General features: G+C 39.2%; 1 protein-coding gene and 1 non-coding gene across 3 annotated transcripts in view; one reads left to right on the top strand and one right to left on the bottom strand.

Annotated features, from left to right (window-relative positions):
* Window positions 1-20,854, top strand: part of LOC145770027 (polyamine-transporting ATPase 13A3-like) — a 33,580-nt gene that overhangs the window by 2,528 nt on the left and 10,198 nt on the right. Inside the window, exons 3-17 of one of the 2 annotated variants that reach the window (XM_082581610.1) lie at window positions 5,743-5,874; window positions 6,658-6,749; window positions 7,435-7,546; window positions 8,295-8,429; window positions 8,655-8,813; window positions 9,390-9,570; window positions 13,549-13,705; window positions 13,977-14,166; window positions 15,728-15,904; window positions 16,298-16,585; window positions 17,002-17,130; window positions 17,358-17,570; window positions 18,121-18,280; window positions 18,584-18,800; window positions 19,731-19,803. In XM_082581610.1, coding sequence (XP_082437736.1) covers window positions 5,743-5,874; window positions 6,658-6,749; window positions 7,435-7,546; window positions 8,295-8,429; window positions 8,655-8,813; window positions 9,390-9,570; window positions 13,549-13,705; window positions 13,977-14,166; window positions 15,728-15,904; window positions 16,298-16,585; window positions 17,002-17,130; window positions 17,358-17,570; window positions 18,121-18,280; window positions 18,584-18,800; window positions 19,731-19,803 — 2,415 coding nt within the window. The remainder of the gene's footprint in view (window positions 1-5,742; window positions 5,875-6,657; window positions 6,750-7,434; window positions 7,547-8,294; window positions 8,430-8,654; window positions 8,814-9,389; window positions 9,571-13,548; window positions 13,706-13,976; window positions 14,167-15,727; window positions 15,905-16,297; window positions 16,586-17,001; window positions 17,131-17,357; window positions 17,571-18,120; window positions 18,281-18,583; window positions 18,801-19,730; window positions 19,804-20,854) is intronic. The other variant, XM_082581611.1, reaches the window with a different exon arrangement.
* Window positions 4,526-4,632, bottom strand: LOC145771445 (U6 spliceosomal RNA). Its single transcript, XR_014289233.1, has one exon. It is a non-coding gene; the product is annotated as a U6 spliceosomal RNA (small nuclear RNA).

Below are 20,854 nucleotides of genomic sequence, written 5' to 3' on the forward strand. Positions count from 1 at the left end.
TGGGAGCGACCATGTAACTTTTTGATGAACTGTGTTTCAAAATATGCAAACCTTTGAATTAGGTCAGGGGTCACCAACTGGCGGGCCGCATGCGGCCCGCCACGCTGTATCACTGCAGCCCGCGGAAGGTATCAGCGTACAAGTATAACCAAAATACTTTTCTTGAGGAGTTAAAGAGCACGAAGGCAAAATATACAAGCATATTTTCGCTTTGCATACGATTCCACCGACCTACCAATCAGATTATAGTTCTAGGTGGGGGTTGCTTAAAGTTATTCCAATGCGATGTCCAGCCACACTGTCCCAGTGGTTGATTAAAACGTCTGTTTTCGAATTTCGAAATTGTCTGTGAGCATTAGGGTGGTTCAAAAAAAGTGAAATTTTGAAATTGTAAAGTCTCACCCTTTCAAAAGTTTCCATTTACTACAAAAACATCTTGTGTAAAATATTTTTGAAAAATATTAATGTTTAGGGGTAGCTCAAGGCTTCCGAAATTTGGGGGTATTTGACAAAATAGGTCAAACTTTAAATACCTGTATTTCGTAGACCCTTAAAGCAAACATACATCTGTTTGGGTTCATTTTCATCAGGTTGGAGAGTACTATAACTTGGTAAAGTCAAACAATGGTAAATATGTACTTTTGGAAAATTGCGATTTTAAAATTTTTACAAAATGAATACAAAAACACACATTTTTTTTAACATTTAGTGGTAGCTGAAACAGGTTGAAATTTTAGTAAAATCTGGAAATTGTTGCAATTGATGTATATTATATGCAGGGTTGAGAAAAACCCGGGTTTTTTTAAAAAAGCCCAACCCGCCCGGGTTTTTTTAAAAAAACCCGGGTTTTTTTGGGTTTTATTGGTTTTTTTTAAAAACGATGCAAAAAAAGGTAGATTCATGCTTATTTCACCTCAAAACTACTTTTTATGAATGAAGTGCCTTTCACTCACAGTACAATGCTTGCATAACTCAATAAAATAATGCACTAAGGCTGTTGTTGCTTGAATGTTGCATCATCCATTAATTTCAAGATCAAGTTGGATGTTGCATATCCACTGATTTCTATACCAAGTTGATGCTACCGTGGTAGAAATGACATTATTGCATCATTTGCTTTAGATTTGAAGGCAAGGAGCATTTATGCCATCATGTTTAAATATTTTTTATCATTTATAAATATATTATATATAGTAATGGATGAGCAATTGAGCGATTGCGTGGCCATTTAGGCAAATGCTCTGAAACAGCCAAGCGTTAGAATCCAGAATCTGCGGTCCACGACATTAAGGCGCGAACAAAACGGCGCAGACAAAACGGCGCCAAAGTCAACGTAACAAGCTTAGAACCTTTTCCTCATTTTGTTAACATGTTTTGGTCAATTCCTCTTTGTCATGAGTTGCCAAGGGTGGTGGGGGGGGACTTGTATACCAGCTCCAAAAATCCTTATTCACACATAAACTTTCGTTATGGTTGCAGAGTATTATCGTTCTATAAATTGAACTTGTTGTGTTGACTTTGGCGCCGTTATGTCTGCGCCGTTTTGCCTCTGCGGCATTTTGTCTCTGCGCCGTTTTGTCTCGCGCCGTTTTGTTTCGCGCCTTAATGTCCTGCTTCGCAGAATCTGTAATTGGTAAATAGCCTCCTAAATTGCATTTCATATCATATATACAGACTACTGTAGAGTAGTACTTTCACCAGTTTAACTATAAGGCCTTCTTGCATAAATGAGTTTTAGTGACACTGACATAGTATACACAAAGGGGTATTACTTGATTTTTGTGTACTGTACAATATCCACTGCGTTTTCAGTTTATTCTTGGAAAGTTACTTCACAATCACATCCTTAAGTCCAAATTTAAAGTTTGTTTTAAGTGCCTTGTAGTGTTTTTGTTCATTTTTTCAATTTTCTAGTAAAAACTGGACAAATATGATGCTCTGGGTTTTTTTATGGGTTTTTTTGGGTTTTTTTAAGTGGGTTTTTTTGAAAAAACCCACCCGGGTTTTTTTGGGTCGGGTAAAATACCGACAACCCTGATTATATGTGATGCACAGCACAATGCACATTTGCACATACAGTCATACAAAGTCAAGTGCCAGACAATTGATAACCATGAACCATTCAAACTTTCTCAGTGAGTGTCTTTTTGTTGCTGTCAGGCTATGCTTTTCTGTGTTCGTGCACAACCTGTGACAAATACTGAAATTGTTCCTCATGACATGTTAGTAGGCCACTCAACTCCTGAATTAGAGCTACTCCTTGTTCTGCGTGGTTGTTGACAACTTTTATGGCCTGCAGCCCTGCACAATGTCACACGCTGCTTGAAAATTTTCTTGCAGTTTCCGTGTCTCTGGATCTGCTTTGAGAAAACCATCAAGAAGGTTCTTTCTCTCAAAAAGCACTTGGGATTTTTGTGTGACAAAGTCGACCAAACAACTTCCTTGAATGTTTTGAGATTCACCTGAATTCGCTTCGGAGGATCTGCATGTTCCTTGTTTTTGTAATGCGAGAACCATTTTTCGTTCCACTGCTGCAGGTGCATTCTTGTCAAACAAGGCCAGTTCAATCAACTTTTCTGATAAATACTACAGGCGGCCAACGAGCTTCACTGCTGCTGCTCTAGAAATGGCTGGGTTAATGTGTTTGTACTGCACCACGGTGTACCAGGGACTGAAAAATCAGGAGGTCATTGTTGGGAGCTCAGGCTGCGAGAGGAGCTGTCATCCAGGCTTTGAGATAAACCCAAATGGTAAAGATGGTTATATCTCGTAACACCTTTCTGTTCTTTGGTAATGAACTTAAACTAGCTTCTAAACAGCCACACCTTTATGCTATAGATAACTTTCGACATCCAATGGGCTTAGTGCACCGGTCCCGGAGCCCTGAACTTAACTTTGTTGGCAGGAACTCCACCAAAAAAATCATAGACAATTTCAGCATTTCTAGGTAATCATTTCTTGGGTGGTTTTGGCTAGCTGAATCTCAATCAAACTCAGAATATATCCTTGACGTCAGAAAGGGATTCACTGACATATTCAATACCTATTCATCCGTGGATGCATCTTCAAAGTTTTCTAGATCTAGAAATTCCCAATGAGCCTGGAATTGTTTGAAAAGTAAGAGGGTCCCATGTCTGGTCCAGAAGAGGGTTCCATGCAGGTCATCAACACTGTTCCAATCACAATTTCCATAATGTGGTGACAACACGCAAGAAACAGAAGACCGGTACCAAGTTCTTGTTCAATTAGAACATGTGCCCCCCCAAGTCTACCTGTGTTAGCACTTGTGTCAAAACACAATGCTTGAACACTCTTGTCAATACCCCATTCCTTTAAGGCATTGATCACGATATCTGCTTGTGCTTGCCCAGTTAAAGGTGTGGCTGTTCAGAAGCCAGTTTAAGCTCACTACCAAAGAACAGAAAGGGTTATGAGATATTATAACCTTCTTTACCATTCGGGTTTATCTCAAAGCCTGGATGACAGCTCCTCTCTCAGCCTGTGATGCCAACAATGACCTTCTGCTCTTGCAGTCCCTGGGATTTTGTACAAACACATTAACCCAGCCATGGCTCTCGCATTGGCAAACGATGGACATGCGGATCTTCCGAAGCAAATTCTAATGAATTTAAAAAAATTCTAGGAAGTTGTATTGTCGCACAAAGATCCCAAATGCTTTTTGAGAGACTTGAAGACTTGAAATTTGGAAAGTGCGAGAAGATTTCCAAGCAGTGTGTTGTCATGCAGAACGAGGAGTAGCTCTACTTCAGGAGCTCAGTGGCCTACTAACATGGCTATCAATTGTTTGGCACTTGACTGTGTATGTGCAAATGTGCATTGTCCTGTGTATCACATACATCAATTGCAACAATTTCCAGATTTTACTGAAATTTCAACGTGTTTCAGCTACCACTAAATGTTTTAAAAAATGTATAAACTTCACATTAAGTGTTTTTGTATTTATTTTGTAAAAAATTTAAAATCGCAATTTTCCAAAAGTACATATTTACCATTGTTTGACTTTACCAAGTTATAGTACTCCCCAACCTGATGAAAATGAATCCCAACGGATGTATGTTTGCTTTAAGGGTTTACGAAATACAGGTATTTAAAGTTTGACCCATTTCGTCAAATCTCCCAAATTTCAAAAGCCTTGAGCTACCCCTAAACATTAATATTTTTCAAAAATATTTTACACAAGGTGTTTTTATAGTAAATGGAAACTTTTGAAAGAGTGAGACTTTAAAATTTCAAAATTTCACTTTTTTTGAACCACCCTAGTGAGCATAGGGTTGCTTATTTTCAGTTTGCAAATGTCATGTAAACACTAGTGTGCGTTTCACCGTTATTGTGTTTCACGAGCAGTGTTCTCTTTATGCAAGTTTTTGTTGGCAAAATAGGTCGGTGTGCCAACTCAATTTATAATAAATTGGCAAAATATTATATATAAATTTAAAGACTTTTTCTGATTGTATTATGAAAATATTTAGATTACCGGTAGTACTGCAAAATGTTTTTTTTTTAAAGAAATATGGAACGCTTCACAATTTCGCGTGTCATCCTTGCGCAGGGGCCATGCTAATCTTCTCTGTATCGCTCCAATTTTAGTATATGTACTGCCGAAGCAAGTACTGCAAAATGTTGTTAATCAACAAATTCTTGCCATGCTGATAAGCACCGCAAGTGACAGTTGTCTATAATAAAAGAAAGACGGTTTTATAGACTCTCACAAACAGGATGAAAAACCAACTCATTGCTTTTTTTAGAGGGAAGACTATTCATGAATTACGATAGAAACGTTTTTTTGGTGATTTCTACAAGCGTTTGTTTCATGGTGCCTGGTTTCTTTCTCCCTGTTATTAGAGCCTATTTTTCGCTGATGTTTGCAGGTCACTATTGTTGTCTGTATTGCGATGTGTCAAACATTTCCTTGTTTACTGAAATTGTTAATTGCAAGATATACTTTGTGAAGCGAAGTGACAACACCACTCTTGCTTGGCGATGAATACTCTGATGAAATCGCTCGCCTCGCTATAAGTGCGCAAAACAAGTGGCCTTGTTTATTAGGCATTGTTAAAAAAGTCAAAAGTGTTGTAAAAGGAGCTTGGCCTGGCAGTAGCGTTGTTCGATTAATTTTGTTGCTGCGGTATTCTAACATAAATATGAACAACATGTAACGCTGGATACTGGGTACGAAATGCGTTCTTTTCTAGTATAAGAGTCAACCTACCTAAAATTTTATTAGTGCGGCCCGCCACAGCTCTCCTTAGTTCCAAAGTGGCCCGCATGCAAAAAAGGTTGGTGACCCCTGAATTAGGTTAAACGCTAGTGGCATTCGGATCGCGGCTTAAGGACTTGCTTCATGTTGATGATGTGGGCATTGGCAATCTCTTCGTGCCCTAAAAATGTTACACTGCCTGACTTTTTCGGTCATCGAAGTAATTTTTCTTGAATCATTGGTGTGGATAGACTAGCCTATCGTATCTTATTAAGACTCTTGACTTCAAAACACACTATTTTGATGTTTTTCTTTCCACATTAAAACAAACAGTTTCATGGCAAATTGCACATTTTGTTCCTTTATATGATAAAGACTTATTTTTATGAGACTCAAAAAAAGCAAATTTCTTACGTTCTAAATGAGAAAACTTGATTGAGTCTGGTGGATATGCTATAACTTGCTAGTTAGGGTATAATCGTAGTGTACTATATTTATTATTATATAATTATATATGTATGCAGGTCTGCTCTTGTGGCTTTATGTTGCTGGTATTTTATTGGCGACCAGACTGGAAGTTGAAATGTACTTCTTCGCGTACAACATTCAGCCAGGCTTCCCATGTACTTCTCCTCACCACAGATGAAACTAAACAAGTCAGTAGTTTTCTAACAAATTGCAATATTGTTGATGCAGTGTGTTGTGTTTATAGTAGTTTTAAAAACAGCTACGGTACACAATATCGCAACACAATAACCGCAATTGTGCACTGTTCTCTGAAATTTTTCAACAGCGTACATAATAAGTATGAACATTTGTAATGCTAATGTTTGTTAATTCTATGCTATACGCAAATGATACACTGGCAGTTAAACTGAAATCACTAGCTTTGTTGCAATGCTTTAAATGTGGAACTTAAACTCATGAAACTGCCAGCAACAGTACAGACAAGATATTAAGTTTAATTTTGTTTTAGGGAGTGTACGCACTATGCATTTGAGGTTAAGTTTCCTCAACTATTTTCAGAAGCTGACGTTTAATTGTTTATGCTGTGCCTGGTTTACCGTTACGTAGCTTTGTTTTGTTGGGTTGGCTGTATCATGAACACTGTTCTAATGTCGTTGCTACATAATATCACCAGCTTGCTTTACTGAATCTCAAAAATGACTCATTGCAACTTTTTGGTAAACCTCTACCGTCTATCAAGGCGCTGTGCAAGGTTCAATAAAACAAACGTCAGTCTGTTCTCATCACACTACAAACACAATTTTTGATTTAGGCTGGTTTTTTTTCTATTGATGGCAGATAAACAAATCCAATGTTGTGGTTTATCATAATTAGAAAAATAAATTACAGATTCGCGTTGCTTTCAGCGCTTTACAAAGCAGACAGTTATCATGCATATGTGCGAAAAACACGTACTTTTACACCCTTTTCAGGTTTTTGTCAGCATGGTGGAGCATATGTCTGTGGAGTTAGCCAACTTGGTACCAAGCGACAGTCCTTCAGAACAGTGTTACACAAGCAATGGGTATGGTAAACAATGTGATAGTTGTTCATAACCATATGCTCTTGTTAACGGAAATTAACTAATGGCTGCGTTATCTCATGCTGATATGTGTGAGGTGATCATTAAGGAAATGAATCGGGTCAGCTCGTAGTTTGTTGTTTTAGTTTTTTATGCTTTGCCCTATTATGTTCCTTCACTTAAAAAGGCTACGAAAATGACCATCTCGGTCAGCTGTCAAGTAATTCAATTTGAGGCTTGCATGCCAACTCATAAAAAAAATAAGAGTAAGTAAGCAGACGCTGATGTCTTTCAGCTCAGCTATGTATCGGGCTTCTCGATTCTATGGAGTTTTGCAGGACTTCATGGACTAGAATGTAAACGATTGAACTCAAAGTCTATACAAACTATGACCTGTTGACGTTTGGAGATGAAATGCTGATTCCACAGTAATTTCTGATGACGAAGGTGTCCATTGTTTCATTAGTTTGCAAGCCGACGATGTTGGACTGAGCTGCCGAGATGTTAAACTGATTTTCTGATTGCTCGACACGTCATCCGTTGTCCTTGACGACGCAGACAACTGCAATCAATCAAATATGGCGTCATAACGATCATAAACGCGAGCTTTTTTGCGCTAATTTCAAATTAAGCTACAGTTGACTAAACCAAAATGAGACCGACTTTACCAATCGCTTTTTCTCGGCAGCACTGCTGGAGTGGACGCATACTTCTACGGAACCAACATGAACGACGAAGTGGATTCTGTAGCCTACTTTGCTCACCACTTGTCGAAGTACATTTGGAACTTGAAGACACAGGTGATATACTGAAGTGACTGCGAAACTATTGCATTCGTCTGGTTAGGTTTGCTTTCAAACAAATGCACCAGCTATAGAAAGAGCAGATGCGTGATCACATGTAAAAATCACTCCCCAATTCAGCTGCGTGTCCACCACTAGCTTATCACTCATAAACATGATATGAGTCTACGGTCGAAAGTTCTGGGAGTCTGAATAAAATATGCACATAAGTATATTAAAATCAAATTACCTAGTGATGTAGGATTGTAGGCCGACCTTTTAGGTCTGAGCGTAGACAATTATTTCTAGCCCAATGATATCAGCAGATTAACTTTTCTGAACGAATGAAATTTCGATAGCCTACCGTATACTTAATACATTTATTACATTACTGTATTTTTAAAGTAACGCTTTGCTTTTTGCTGGAGGTGTTCATTTGTTTAATATTCTGTGTTATGAACGTTAGTGTAACGAACCTAATATTACCACGCCAATATGAAAGAAATGAAAATTCATTGCTAAGTTTCTTCAAACATTTCTCGAGTTCAAACATAGAGAAACAAACCCATAACTTTGAACTATACGTTTCCAAGTTGTGAAGCCAAAATTATTGCAACACAATACATGATGCAACAAGCGGAAAAGGGTGACCTTTTTGAAATCAGCCCTTTCAGGTTATAATATATCACAAGGAAAGAAGCTGCAAGCAAAAAAAGGGATAAGTTGTTTATGTTCTTGTTTGATGTGTTTTCGTTTATATCTTCAGACATTTGTGGAGCTCGGTGGGATGGATGGGAGGATTACCATCGCGGAAATTCATCACGGTTCGAATGTTGGTTTGGATGAGAGCGAATCTAAAAGACGAGGGAAGTTGTTTGGGATGAACCTCATCACTGTGGAGGTGGAATTTTATTTTCTGCAACTGACACCAATGTTTTTGTTCCATGACTTTATTTAGCGACACACAGTCGTATGTGCTTTTACGTTTTGATTAAATTTTTGCTTATTATGTTATTTGTCGTGTTTTTCATCTCATACCAGATAGAGCATACGCCGTGGGAGCCAGCCGTCTTGATTTTCTCATTTTGTTGAAGAATTTTAGCCATGCGTTTTTGTGCTGTTTCAGATCCCAACTCACATTCAACTCCTCCTGTTCGAAATCCTCAATCCGTTCTACATCTTCCAACTATTCGCTGTGATCTTTTGGATGTTCGACGATTATTATGTGTATGCCTCAGCAATCTTTGCCATGTCACTTATTTCCGCCGTGACGTCATTGATTGAGGTGATGGTTGCTTCTTTGTATTTTTTTCCTCCAAGCGCACATACTGTTTGTGGTGTAAAAAGCTGTGCCGTCTGTAACTTTTTGCATGGACTTTCAACATAAGTTAGAGGGGATGTAACTACCAAGGAAATAGTTAGGGTATATGAATACGAAGACCAAAATGCACTGTAGTTATCAAGACAAAAATTAATTTTGCACGTCTGAGCAAAGCTGGCAAAGTCTAATTGGTAAAAAAGAAAACTTCTTGCACTTTTTTCAGTCAAAATCTGAGTATCCGCATTGAAATTGGATACGAAGCGTCAGTAAATCAATGTTCACATTTCTGTTGATATTAATTTTTTATAGCTTTTGTAGAGAGATAATTCTTGAATACCATAGACAGATAATTGAGGAGCAACTTGATAGGATTAAATTGCATAATTCAAAAACAATACATAAAATGAAAAGTTAACTACATAAATTCGAACTTTTTTGGCAAAACTTTCTGCCCTCGTCCATCCAAATCCAAGTGTGAATTTAAGACGCCACTTTTAAACTACCCGAATTTTCAAAGTCTTTCCAACCATGTCCCTGCAGATTCGCAAAGAACGTACCCGTCTGCACAACATGGTGGAATATCACAATGAAACGATGACTGAAGTGATACGCGATGGAGCGGAACCGATACAAATCTGGTCGAAGGACTTGGTGCCTGGTGACGTCATAGTCATACCACCAGCCGGCGTCCAACTGGCTTGCGATGCTGTTCTTACGTCAGGTTGGTTTTTGCCGAACTTCAACTATTTTTAACGTTATTTAGTCAATATCACTGTCCCACCCAGCAAATCAGTTTTTTTTTGCATTGATGCAACGTCTACAAACGTTAAATCAATCTAAAAAGGACTGCATTGTTGGCTACGGTGCAGTGCTGCAATCAATCTAAAAAGGACTGCATTGTTGGCTACGGTGCAGTGCTGCAAAGGTGGGGACATGATCCTGGTGATTTGGTGAAACTGGCCATGTTTTACAGTATGTTTAAATTTTATTTGAGTAAGTCAATGGAGATTGTAGAAGCAAGGTATTACGAACAGTTTGTCCGTGTGAACAAAACTTTGAGGCCAAGTGCAGAAGCTAAAATCAAAGTTCAGCGATTGTTTCACAAACTAAATTGTTGTCGAAACAAAACTCGCCAAGCCAAACTATCAGTTTAATCTCCACAGTTTGGACTTTGCTCTATTCGCAATCAGTGACAGTATCTACTAAAACAATGGTATCGGTTTGTATGGCTATTTTAGAAGTTTTCTTGTCAACTTGTGTTGTTTTAATATCAACCTTGTTCTCAGTTGCATCACACAATCATATCAAGTAGGCTACACCGTCTTTCTTTATTTTTCACTTAACCCTTTAATGCCCGGACTACTTTCTACAAACGAAAAAAATTTTTTTTTTGTTTTTTAGTGACATTTGTGACCCAATAAATCCATTTTTATCAAAAATTTTATTTTTTGTGTTTTAAATAAAAAATTAAAAAATGTTGCCAAATGGCTACATTGGGCATACAGAGTGCGCAAATATGAAAATTCTTAGATACAAATTATCCTGTAAATTCGATCGCTGAAGGTCAAAAACCGAAGAAGAAATGTTATATGCATTTTACAAAGAGTAACCAGAAAACTAAAATGGCTTTAAGATTCTTTGGCAGGCTATTTTCTATTTATATTATATTCCTCCGGAGGAATTTGCTGACATTTCGATTACAGATGCTCTATCAAGGGATTCATTTTGATTGTCATAGCCTTCCTCTTCTCTTTTCTTCATATTTGTGTTATCATTGAAGTGCATGTAACAGCGTTTCAAATCTGTTGCGTGGCATGCAGTCAGCTATTAGAGAGTATCTCGTTCGTCTTTCCCAGTACATCCTTCTCAAAGGCATCTTTACAATACTGATGTGTAGGAGGAGCACTCCTATAAGCTTTTTCATTTCAGCAATAGATATAACCCAGACACATCCGTCTTTTTGATGAGCGTAAAGTTTTGATTCACGGACAATGTTTCCAAACAGCTCGTCATCAAAAAACTCTAAAAAATACTCCAAAGGGGTTTCAAATCCAGATAGAGTATACCCTTGATCCCCCACTGAACATCCAAACTGGGTTGAAATACCTCCTTCTTCCACGTATACTGGCGTTTTGTGGTTTTACTGGTTGAGCGTTTTGTTGGCTGAACCTCTTTCATACTTTCCTCAACCACTTCAACTTGTGGCTGTCTTGTAGTAGAAGGCGCCGAAGATAACCTTGATGAAGAAGTAGGCATTCCGCATCTTCATCGGACTCATCCTCCTACTCTGAAATGTCACCAGCGGGCACAACTATCCCAATATCCCATTCAATACCAAATCTACATTATTTTCATCAATTGCAGATAATTCAGGCGGGACTACAGTAAAGTACGTATCTGCATAAAAAGTAAAAAAAATTCAGAAATTTATTCTATTCCATGGAATTTGGACTCTCTCTATGCCCAATGTAGCCATTTGGCTACATCAAAATTTTGGCTAACATAACTAAAATTAAAAACATTAACTTCAAAATTAAAGTATATAGGCTAGTTATTTGTTGATAAAACTTCGTGAAAACACACAAAAGTGAAATCATTTCTTCAAATAAACACATCTGCAGTGCTCTGAAGCTGCCTTATTTTCTGACTATTTCAACTTTTCAATGGTCACCTCATCACCATGTTTTCTTCGGAAGGAAATTGTGGGTAATTAGTGTTTCCAAAAAATTTCTTTGCTATTATTGTCTTCACAAGAGTTAGAATGTTGGATTAAACCATAACAAGGAAACATATTTGCTTTTAAAAAAGTTACAGAGGCCCCTCAATTAAGGTGTGCCAATTGGCTACACTGGGCATTAAAGGGTTAAAAGTGAATCTTAGCCATAGGTTTATACAATTGTAAACCATATAGTTTGTCTACTTATGCTCGTTGGTTGAAGGATAAAGTAGACAACATAATTATCATGGTTCTTTTATTTGAGACAATCATTTTTAAAGCAAATAAATGCGGCCAGTAAATTTCTTGTATACTTCAAAGCTAAATTCTCATCTTCTGCATTGCATCCAATCGCCTAATGTGGGGTAAACAATATCAAGTACAAGAAAACCCAATCAAGTTCATAGGCCACCAAGCTGCAGGGTTTTACAGAAGGTCGGCATCAGATTCTTTTTTACTGTTACATGCCAGTGAAGTTGTATTGCAAAATTAGGGACTGATCTTGTGACTCTGACAGGGAACTTTGAGCTTAAATAGAGCTTACAATACTAGGAATATATTTCTTTATTCATTTTCTGTGGCCGTCCTTCACTTGGATAATTCTCTCAATTCTTTGTCAAAAGTTTTCGACCGAGGCACGTAGCTCATCCTGGGGTGTTTTGGCCCATTCCCGCATGATTTATTGCTTCAGAACATCAACACTTGGGTGAGCAACGGAACAGGCCTTTGCCTCCAATAACGACCACACACAAAAGTCCATGGGATTCAAGTCAGGCGTTGAGGGTGGCCACATTTCCTTTCTCCAGAATCTTGGAGAACATGAGCACCAGTCATGACTCCTGAGTCTTTCTTGAGGTGTGGGATGGTGCCATCATTGTTTCTTCACCTTTTCAAGGGGTGGAACCAACTTATCGTTGATGTAGTGATCTGAATTGATTTCACCCCCTTTTTCCACAAAAATCAGAGGAGGCTTCCGAGTTTTCGAGATGGCGGCTCACACCATGACAGAAGATAGTTTTTGACGGCGGTAAACTGTTCTCATCGAATCTTTAATATCTGCTGAAGACTTTACATAAATTCTATCACTGTGAGGTGTTTTTCGTCTGAAAAAATGATCTCTTCAATATGTTTCATCAGAAAATGAAAGAATTCCAAGGATTTCCTGTATAGTTTGTTCACTTCTAGCACTTTTGGTCCTTACATAACAAGCGTTCTGACTTGCCATGTGTAATTTCTCTTCATTCAAATACATAATTACATACAACATTTTTTTTGTCGTATGTAATTATGTAAAAAAAAAAAAAACTATGGTTGCTGAAATAATCATTCATTGCATTGCAAAGCAATAACTGGAACATGTAGGCTATCGTAATGAAGTAAAGTCTATCATCATTTGTCAACTTAATGTTAGCCTGGTAGACTACCGTGCCGACTACACTGTAACTCAAGCACGTTTATCTCTCTAACCTTAAAATTTTTCAACAATACTGCTGTAAACTGGAACAAGCAAAACTAATGATTAGAATTTAGAAAAAGAATGATCCTCTTCTAACATGAACTTTGACCTGACCACAATCTCAGTGACGCAATAGTTCAGAACTTTCTTCGGGTTTGGAAACGTTGCCAGAAGCTTATCTAAAACTTATGCTTTTGTGTTCAAAATTCTTAAAAAGTCATGCAAATATAGGATTCGGATTCGGTTTGTGTCAAAAACGAGATCCGGGTTCGGATCCTGTACCCGTACACATCTACGCGTTTTCATGGCCACCGGGCCATCGTTTCCGGACTTCACAGCAGAATAATTTGATTATGTCTTCCTCACTCTCATGGAGTTGATTGATATGATCTGGGGTTGGCGAATAATATGATATTTCCTTCCTTTGCACGATAACTTATAGATTAAAGTTTATATGTGATAATGCTTAATGCACGTAGCCATAGTTTTTTTTTAAATGCACAACTATATAGAGTTCTACTTTCTAGGAACCTGCATCGTGAATGAAAGTATGCTGACAGGGGAGAGCGTGCCAGTGACGAAGACCAGGCTACCCACAGGTGAAAGTGAGATGCAGCATGTCTACGACATGGAGTTGCATAAGCGTCACACCTTATTCTGCGGGACACAGGTGCTTCAAACTCGGTACGTACGTCTTCTTAGGAAGCGCCGTGAAAGCTGAAAAGTACGTTGATTTCACGTGTGCGAACGTGAAATATATCTAACTGTGCTGTGAAAAGTAATGTTGTTTTTCAAAAAAGGATTCACAACAGGTGACAGGTTATTACTTTGAAAACACTTTTCCACGAAACTTGCAATGTTTATTATGAAATAATTAAAGAATCTTACTGTAATTTCAATTTATTGATTCTGCATTCTTGACAAATATGAATTTTTACTGTTTTTCTTTTCTTAGTAATTACGGTGGCGACCCAGTGAAGGCGATCGTGGTCAGGACTGGCTACCACACGGCCAAGGGTCAGTTGGTCCATAGCATCCTCTTCCCGAAACCCGTGGACATGCAGCTGCTTCGGGATGCCTACAGATTCGTGTTCATCTTGTTCTTGATCGCCATGTGTGGCTTTGTGTACACGGTTGTTATACAAGTGAGCATTTGTGTGGCATCTCTAGATCTACGATAATTGGGTGCTACCGTTTCGGTGCGGACGTTGGCGTGAAGTGGCCATGTATACAGTATTTACTTATGAAAGAATTCCGAAGCTGAAAGGGTCATGTTGGGCCTGATGTTTGATTAGTTGTTGCATACCATTGCGGGTACGAACTTGTTGACTCAGTAAATCAACTTTGCGCTTGCACCATCAGTGCACGTTAGTTTATTACTTTGTGTGGATTGCCAATTCAGCATATTACAATTAAGGCATTCATTGCAAAGTACTTTATTGCTTTTGAACGTAAGCGGATTTGCCTTTACTTATTGCTTGAACATTATTTACTGCTAGGTACACTCCCCACAACTGTTCAATCATTTGTTATTTTAAAACCATTCGTTGAGTAAAGTGACCTCATGGTGTGTTTAGGAAAGCTCAAACAATTACACTTAATACTTTTAACACTACCTAGCGAAAGTTGATAAAACAGAATGTTTGACCTCATCTAACATATTACTGATGTGAAAAGAAACTTTGTTGCGCATCAAGCAATTTTAAAACATTGCGCAATATCTTGGCATCGCTTTGTTTGCCTGATGACACCAGCCATGGTGTAGTGCAGGGCGCCGATTACTGTCCCGGTAACAAAGCTGTCCTCATAACCGGAATGGTTTACTTCGAACTGTAATTTGTTTACGTCACGCAATGCTGGCGTGTTGTGCAGTGTGCACTGACTAACTCGGCTTGCACAAGTTGTAGACCAGGGGTCACCAAATTTTTTTCTTTGAGGGCCGGATTGCTGCGAGATTTAAAACTGCGGGTCGGATGCAAATTGCGTAAAGATATACAACTATGCAGAATCTCCATTGACTTGAATTGAGCACAATAAATAACAAAGTCAGCGGTGGAATAGCAAAATTGTGATGAAAATCGAAAGGTTGCTGGAAAAGTTATCCCCTGCTGTGATAGATCGTGCTCTTGAAAAAACATTACATCTTTCCAAATTTGGCCTAGGCTGTCCCCATTTGTGGTGACCTAATGATAAAAAGAGAACACCAACATGTAGGCTGTCTGGTGAAAAAATGTACAAATTCAACATACAACAACGAACTATAAAAATGAACAATTTTAACAAAGAGTCTCTATTACACAAAAAGCCAAAGGCCCTTGCTAATGCCAAGGGAAGCACATGTAGGCTACAGAATTGTAGTGCAGCTGTAATTTCCGCAGCACGTGGCGGGCCGGATGACCGGCTCGCGAGCCGTAGTTTGGTGACCCCTGCTGTAAGTGTAGACCATACAATGCATACGTCTTATTTTGTGACGTTTTTTGATTGTCATTCGGTCAACGCTAATTGAAAGATTTTCAGTACAGCATGTGTTCTAAAATATGGGCTTGATATTGTTTAGTATTAAAAAAAAACGATGATGACATGGTTTCATAAATATCATTTACCGTGAGATCGTGTGTGGTTTTTTTACTTCTGTTGTATAATCAACAAGTCTATTGCATTGGTTTATGCATAAAATATCTTCACATGATGTTTAAATTCCCTCAGACCTTGGGTGACAAAGACGCTAAAGACATCGCACTGGATGCCATTGACCTCATTACCATATCTGTGCCCCCTGCTCTTCCACTAGCTATGACGATTGGAATCATATATGCCCAAAGCCGTTTGAAGCGTCAAAAGATTCATTGCATCAGTCCTCAGCGGATCAATATCAGTGGGCAGGTAATCTAACTGTTGTTGCGTTGTTTCGATGTAATCCAGTTCAAACTTTTACGCAATGAACTTTAACTTTTTTTTAAGAATTACACTTGATGCATAAACAATTTTAAATCGTACAAATGTGAAAATTCTTGTATCTTGCCTTACACATAATGAGGTTTGTAAAGGGTGTGGATGTGGAAACGCAATCTTACCTGACTGCACAATCCAAAAATAAAGCTTGAGGAATATTTTTCTGTGTTCTACAAACGCCAGCTAAAACAAATGGCAGGCCATTTAAAACTCCAACTAACCATAAATACAAGTCACAATACATTCCTGAAATTATCACCGCCAATCAATCGCTCACCGCTGTTTTTGTTGCAACCAAACGATTATTATTTTTATCATTTTCAGGTGGATGTAGTTGCTTTTGACAAAACGGGCACTTTGACTGAAGACGGTCTGGACCTCCATTTGATCTTACCCGTAAACCACCGACCCAACTTGGCATCCTCTTCTGCTCCCAAATTCAAGCATTACGTTCCTCCTGATTCCATCGTGGAGGAGCTTGGCATCGGGAGTCCATTACTCCACTGCATGGTCTGCTGCCACACGTTGACCACCATCGATGGACAACTGACTGGAGACCCTTTGGATTTGAAAATGTTTGAAGCCGCTCACTGGGATCTGCTTGAACCTTCGGTAACGCTCCAACCCACCCTTTTTACATTGATTTGACGTCTACATGCGTAGGATTTTATCCCAGACATCAAATCAGTCCTTTTCACATTGATTGAACGTCGGCAGACGTTGGATAAATGTAAAAAACGACTAATTTGCTGTTCGAGATGTAAGGAAAGGATGAGTGACAAACCAAAAAAGTGGTATACAAGTGTAAAACCAAGTCACGTTTCTTGATCATGTGACTCATCGCTTCGGATTCTGACTGAGTTTGTTTTTCCCAATAAAATTCATTTTTTGACTAGGACATACCCAGACCACAAATCAGTCGTTGACGACGTTGAATCAATGTGAAAAACAACTGCTTTGATGTCTTGGTAGCTTCTAATTTGTCATATCCTTGCACACAAATCAAAACATTTATTTTTATTGTAAAGGTGGACGACCAGAGCAAGTTTGAACACATGAACATGACTTACGTGCGACCGGCCAAAGAGATCCTCTGCCTCTTGAACAAAAACGAGATCGTGACGTCATCAGACTCTATCGAATATCAAGGAGATCAAGTAAATGAATTTGAGAAAAAACTCTAAATTGGATGCGAACTGATAAATCTGTTAAAAGCCTATTAGAATATATCCACCAACTTTCAAGAAGAAAACAGTTTGTTTTCTCTCGTTAACACCCTTCTTTAAGCATCAACGTTAACGTCTTGAATCACTTGGAAAAACGCTCCAAGTGCTTGAAGAACAAAAGCATTTTCCTCCATGATCCAGTCTTTAAATTCTTCCAGGAATCTGAAAATTCTTTGGACACATCCTCTTATGACATCGGCATCGTCTGCCAGTTTCCCTTCTCCTCCTCTCTCCAAAGAGCCAGCGTGGTGGTGAAATCGTTTCGCTCCAAGCCGAAAGAGATGATGATATACATGAAAGGCGCCCCTGAGACCGTGGCCGGTCTATGTCGACCAGAGACGGTTCCATCGGATTTCCATGAAGTACTTAAGGTATCTCCAGTTTGGGCTCTTTATTTTTTTAAATTAGATTGGCCAGGCGTTTCAACCATGTTGCTCCTTACATGCTGCAAGTTTCGTTCGTTGCGGTTTTGCAGAGAGCTGGCTTGCTTTAAAAAACTTCTTTTTTCTTGTTGTTGGGTTAACTTCAATATTATTAAATGCTATCGGCCGCGTAGCGATAGCCCTGGTGCTATGGTCGAAATGGGACCTGGATCAACACCGCTCAAGAACATGCGGTTGCGTCTTTAGCAAGACACTGCCTTCAGACATGTCATTAAGCATGGACGTCACTAATAGCATCTGGACTCGAAGTCAAACGCTAAGCCCCATTTTGCACGACAAACAGGATTGCCATATTGGCGGTTTTAACACCAAATTTTAGAAATTTGAGCATTTTTTAATGCGTTTGGCAGGCTACTTTGAATTTAGCAATTTGATGTATTTTCGGCGTTTTTTAAAGTTTTTTCAGCTTTGTAAATAGTTTAAAAAATTCTTTTTTATCATCAGTTCATGTTAGATCATCATATTGCAATTGTTTCAGGGCTACACCCAGCAGGGCTTGCGTATGATAGGCGCGGCTTGCAAGCCATTCTCTTCGACCTGGCACAAAGCTAGGAAGGTTGAGCGACAGTTCGTTGAGTCCGATCTAACTTTCCTCGGTTTGATCGCTTTGGAAAATAAACTGAAACCACAATCAGCAGGTGAGGCAACGCTTGCACCGTTGGTGAGTCCGTTACTTTGCTACGATGTCCAATGACGCGCCTGTAGTAAAACAACGGACATTTGTGCGGGGTACAAGGATAGTTAAAATCTTCAAAGACGCATACTGGATACATTTTTGATGCACCCATCCAGCAAAGTCATATTTTCTTGCATTGAAATGACGTCTTCAGGCGTTCAACCAATACAAGATATGACTGATCTGCTTGCTGGACGTGAATCATTGACTTTCATCATCGAGGACAATAAAGCAACGATACATATACAGTTGTACACTTGTGCAGGTGCTTTGAGGAAACTTCGCAGCGCCAACATCCGGTCATTGATGGTGACCGGGGACAACATTCTAACGTCGCTAAGTGTCGCCCGAGAGTGCGGACTTGTCCATGTCCACGATTCCGTGCTAGTGGCTGATACGGCCCCTCCAACGCCGAACAGTCCCGCCACCCTGAAGTGGACCTTGACAGAGGAACCACAGGCCAACGGCTCAACTAGTCAATCGTGAGTCAGCATTTTCTTTGCGCACGATTATTTGTGCGCAAACATTTTGTGCAGCAGTCATTTTTTGAACTTTGCTTTATTCTGTTAAATGCTTCACCTTTCCTCCGATAGTTTAGTGTTTGAATACTAAACTTTGCGAGCAATGAAACGGTAAAATCAAGCAACCATGGTTCGACTCTCGGCATGTGCGCTTTAAGGATAGTTCTGCATTCAGTGGTACCTAATAGTAAATAGATAGAAGAAATTTCGAGCAAGAACATTTTACAACGGGAATTTCACTCTGTCAATTTTGGGGATTGGCCCTGCGTCAGTGGTTCAAAGCCTCTACAAGTATGCGACGCTGCCAGGATTGCTTCCAAAGAAGCTTTCTCAGTCCGAGGATACAGACTCTCACAATCATGTTTTGGTGGCGTCTGTCCATTCATCGTCATATGACATCCACGATTCGAAGGTTGACTGTCAATTATTTCCACAATCTCAGTCTTCCTTTGGCTTGCCCAGTATCTTATACGAGCATCAGCTAGCTCATTGATCTGCAACATCTTCCCATGAATTTCCGTCCTCTCACCATCGCTTGATGCAACTGTACCACCAATCCTTTCAGCGGGTCCCGCAAATTTGTCAACCACTGAATTTAATTCCTAGCACGTCTCACCGTTCCTGGTATTATTTCGCTTCGATAAAGGTGATCGTTAGCAAGCAATAGTTTTGCAACCCATAGTAGGCAAACGGCTAAACAACATCGAGGGAACATCGCTGAGCTACAGAGGCGGACATTCATCTTTGCTCATCGCTGAAATTTGTTATCAGGGCTCCATTCTATCCCTGTGGGAGCACTTCCTACAACCTTGTCTGCTATAAAAATGACCCCTGATTTATAGTCTCTTGGTATAAATTTTTCATTGTATTAACTCACCATTTTTGTTTCAGGAGCTCCTTTTCATCGAGCGAGGTAAAAGTTTTAAAAGCGGACAACACCTTGATGATTTGCATGGGTGACCAGGTCACTTAATTTTACTTGCCACACATTGTTTTTGATTTTACTTTTATAATTCAACTTCTTGGCGCATATAGCCAACTCAAGTGACAAAGTTCGATGTATTTTGGGTGCTTCAGTCTGTGCGCATTTCCTACCTAGGTTACTGCTTTTACATCGTCTCAAGACTCTCAACCCTAAGCAACAGTGTAAAAATCGTAATTTTGCTAGTTAGGATTTGCGGATCGGTATGAAAATAAGCAGTGTTGCCAAGTCGAAAATTAACTTTGTTACCAGATTCAATTTCAGGTGACACACCTACATGAGAATTCTTTTCAAGTTAGAAAAGTCTGGTCGTTCACTGCGACTGTTCACTTAATTGTAATCACGGTTGCATGATGGCATCATAAATACGATTCAAATGTTCGTGTGGCGAAAACGACTCGAGATCATGATCTAAAACAGGGGTGGGGAACCTTTTTAGTATTGCGGGCCACATAAAATGAGAAATAACACAGGCGGGCCACTAAAAATTTCGAAATTTTATTTACAGATAAAAAATGCAGCGAAGTAGACAATGATTTATTTCGCTTTTACAGCTAGTGGGATGACTGAAAGTTTTTATTTTTGGCGAGTCGTGTGATGTCTGCTGACACGGAAGATGTTGCAACTCTTAACTGCATCTCTACGTTTTTATCAGTCAGTCTGGAGCGAAGCCGATTTTTTGTTAGATTTAATCTGGAAAAAAACTGCTCGCAACGGTAGGTGCTTCCAAACAGAGACACATATTTCAAAGCATGTTTCTGCATGACTATGATGGATTAGCTAGTCATAGAAGGCCATTCGCAATATACCGAGAATGCAGAGCCTACTCTTTTTTGAGCTGTTGTTTCAATATATTTTGGGTAAAGAAATTTTGACTCGGGCCACATGGAACAGTTACGCGGGCCACATTCGGGCCGCAGGTTCCCCACCCCTGATCTGAAATAAAATTTCGTGCATGCAATTGTCTGAAGATGCGGTGTGCAAAACGTCATCAAACCAGCGCTGTTGGAAAATCAGACATTATTCATGGGAA

Source organism: Aplidium turbinatum, chromosome 5, assembly GCF_918807975.1.
Source record: "Aplidium turbinatum chromosome 5, kaAplTurb1.1, whole genome shotgun sequence".
Lineage (NCBI taxonomy): Eukaryota > Metazoa > Chordata > Ascidiacea > Aplousobranchia > Polyclinidae > Aplidium > Aplidium turbinatum.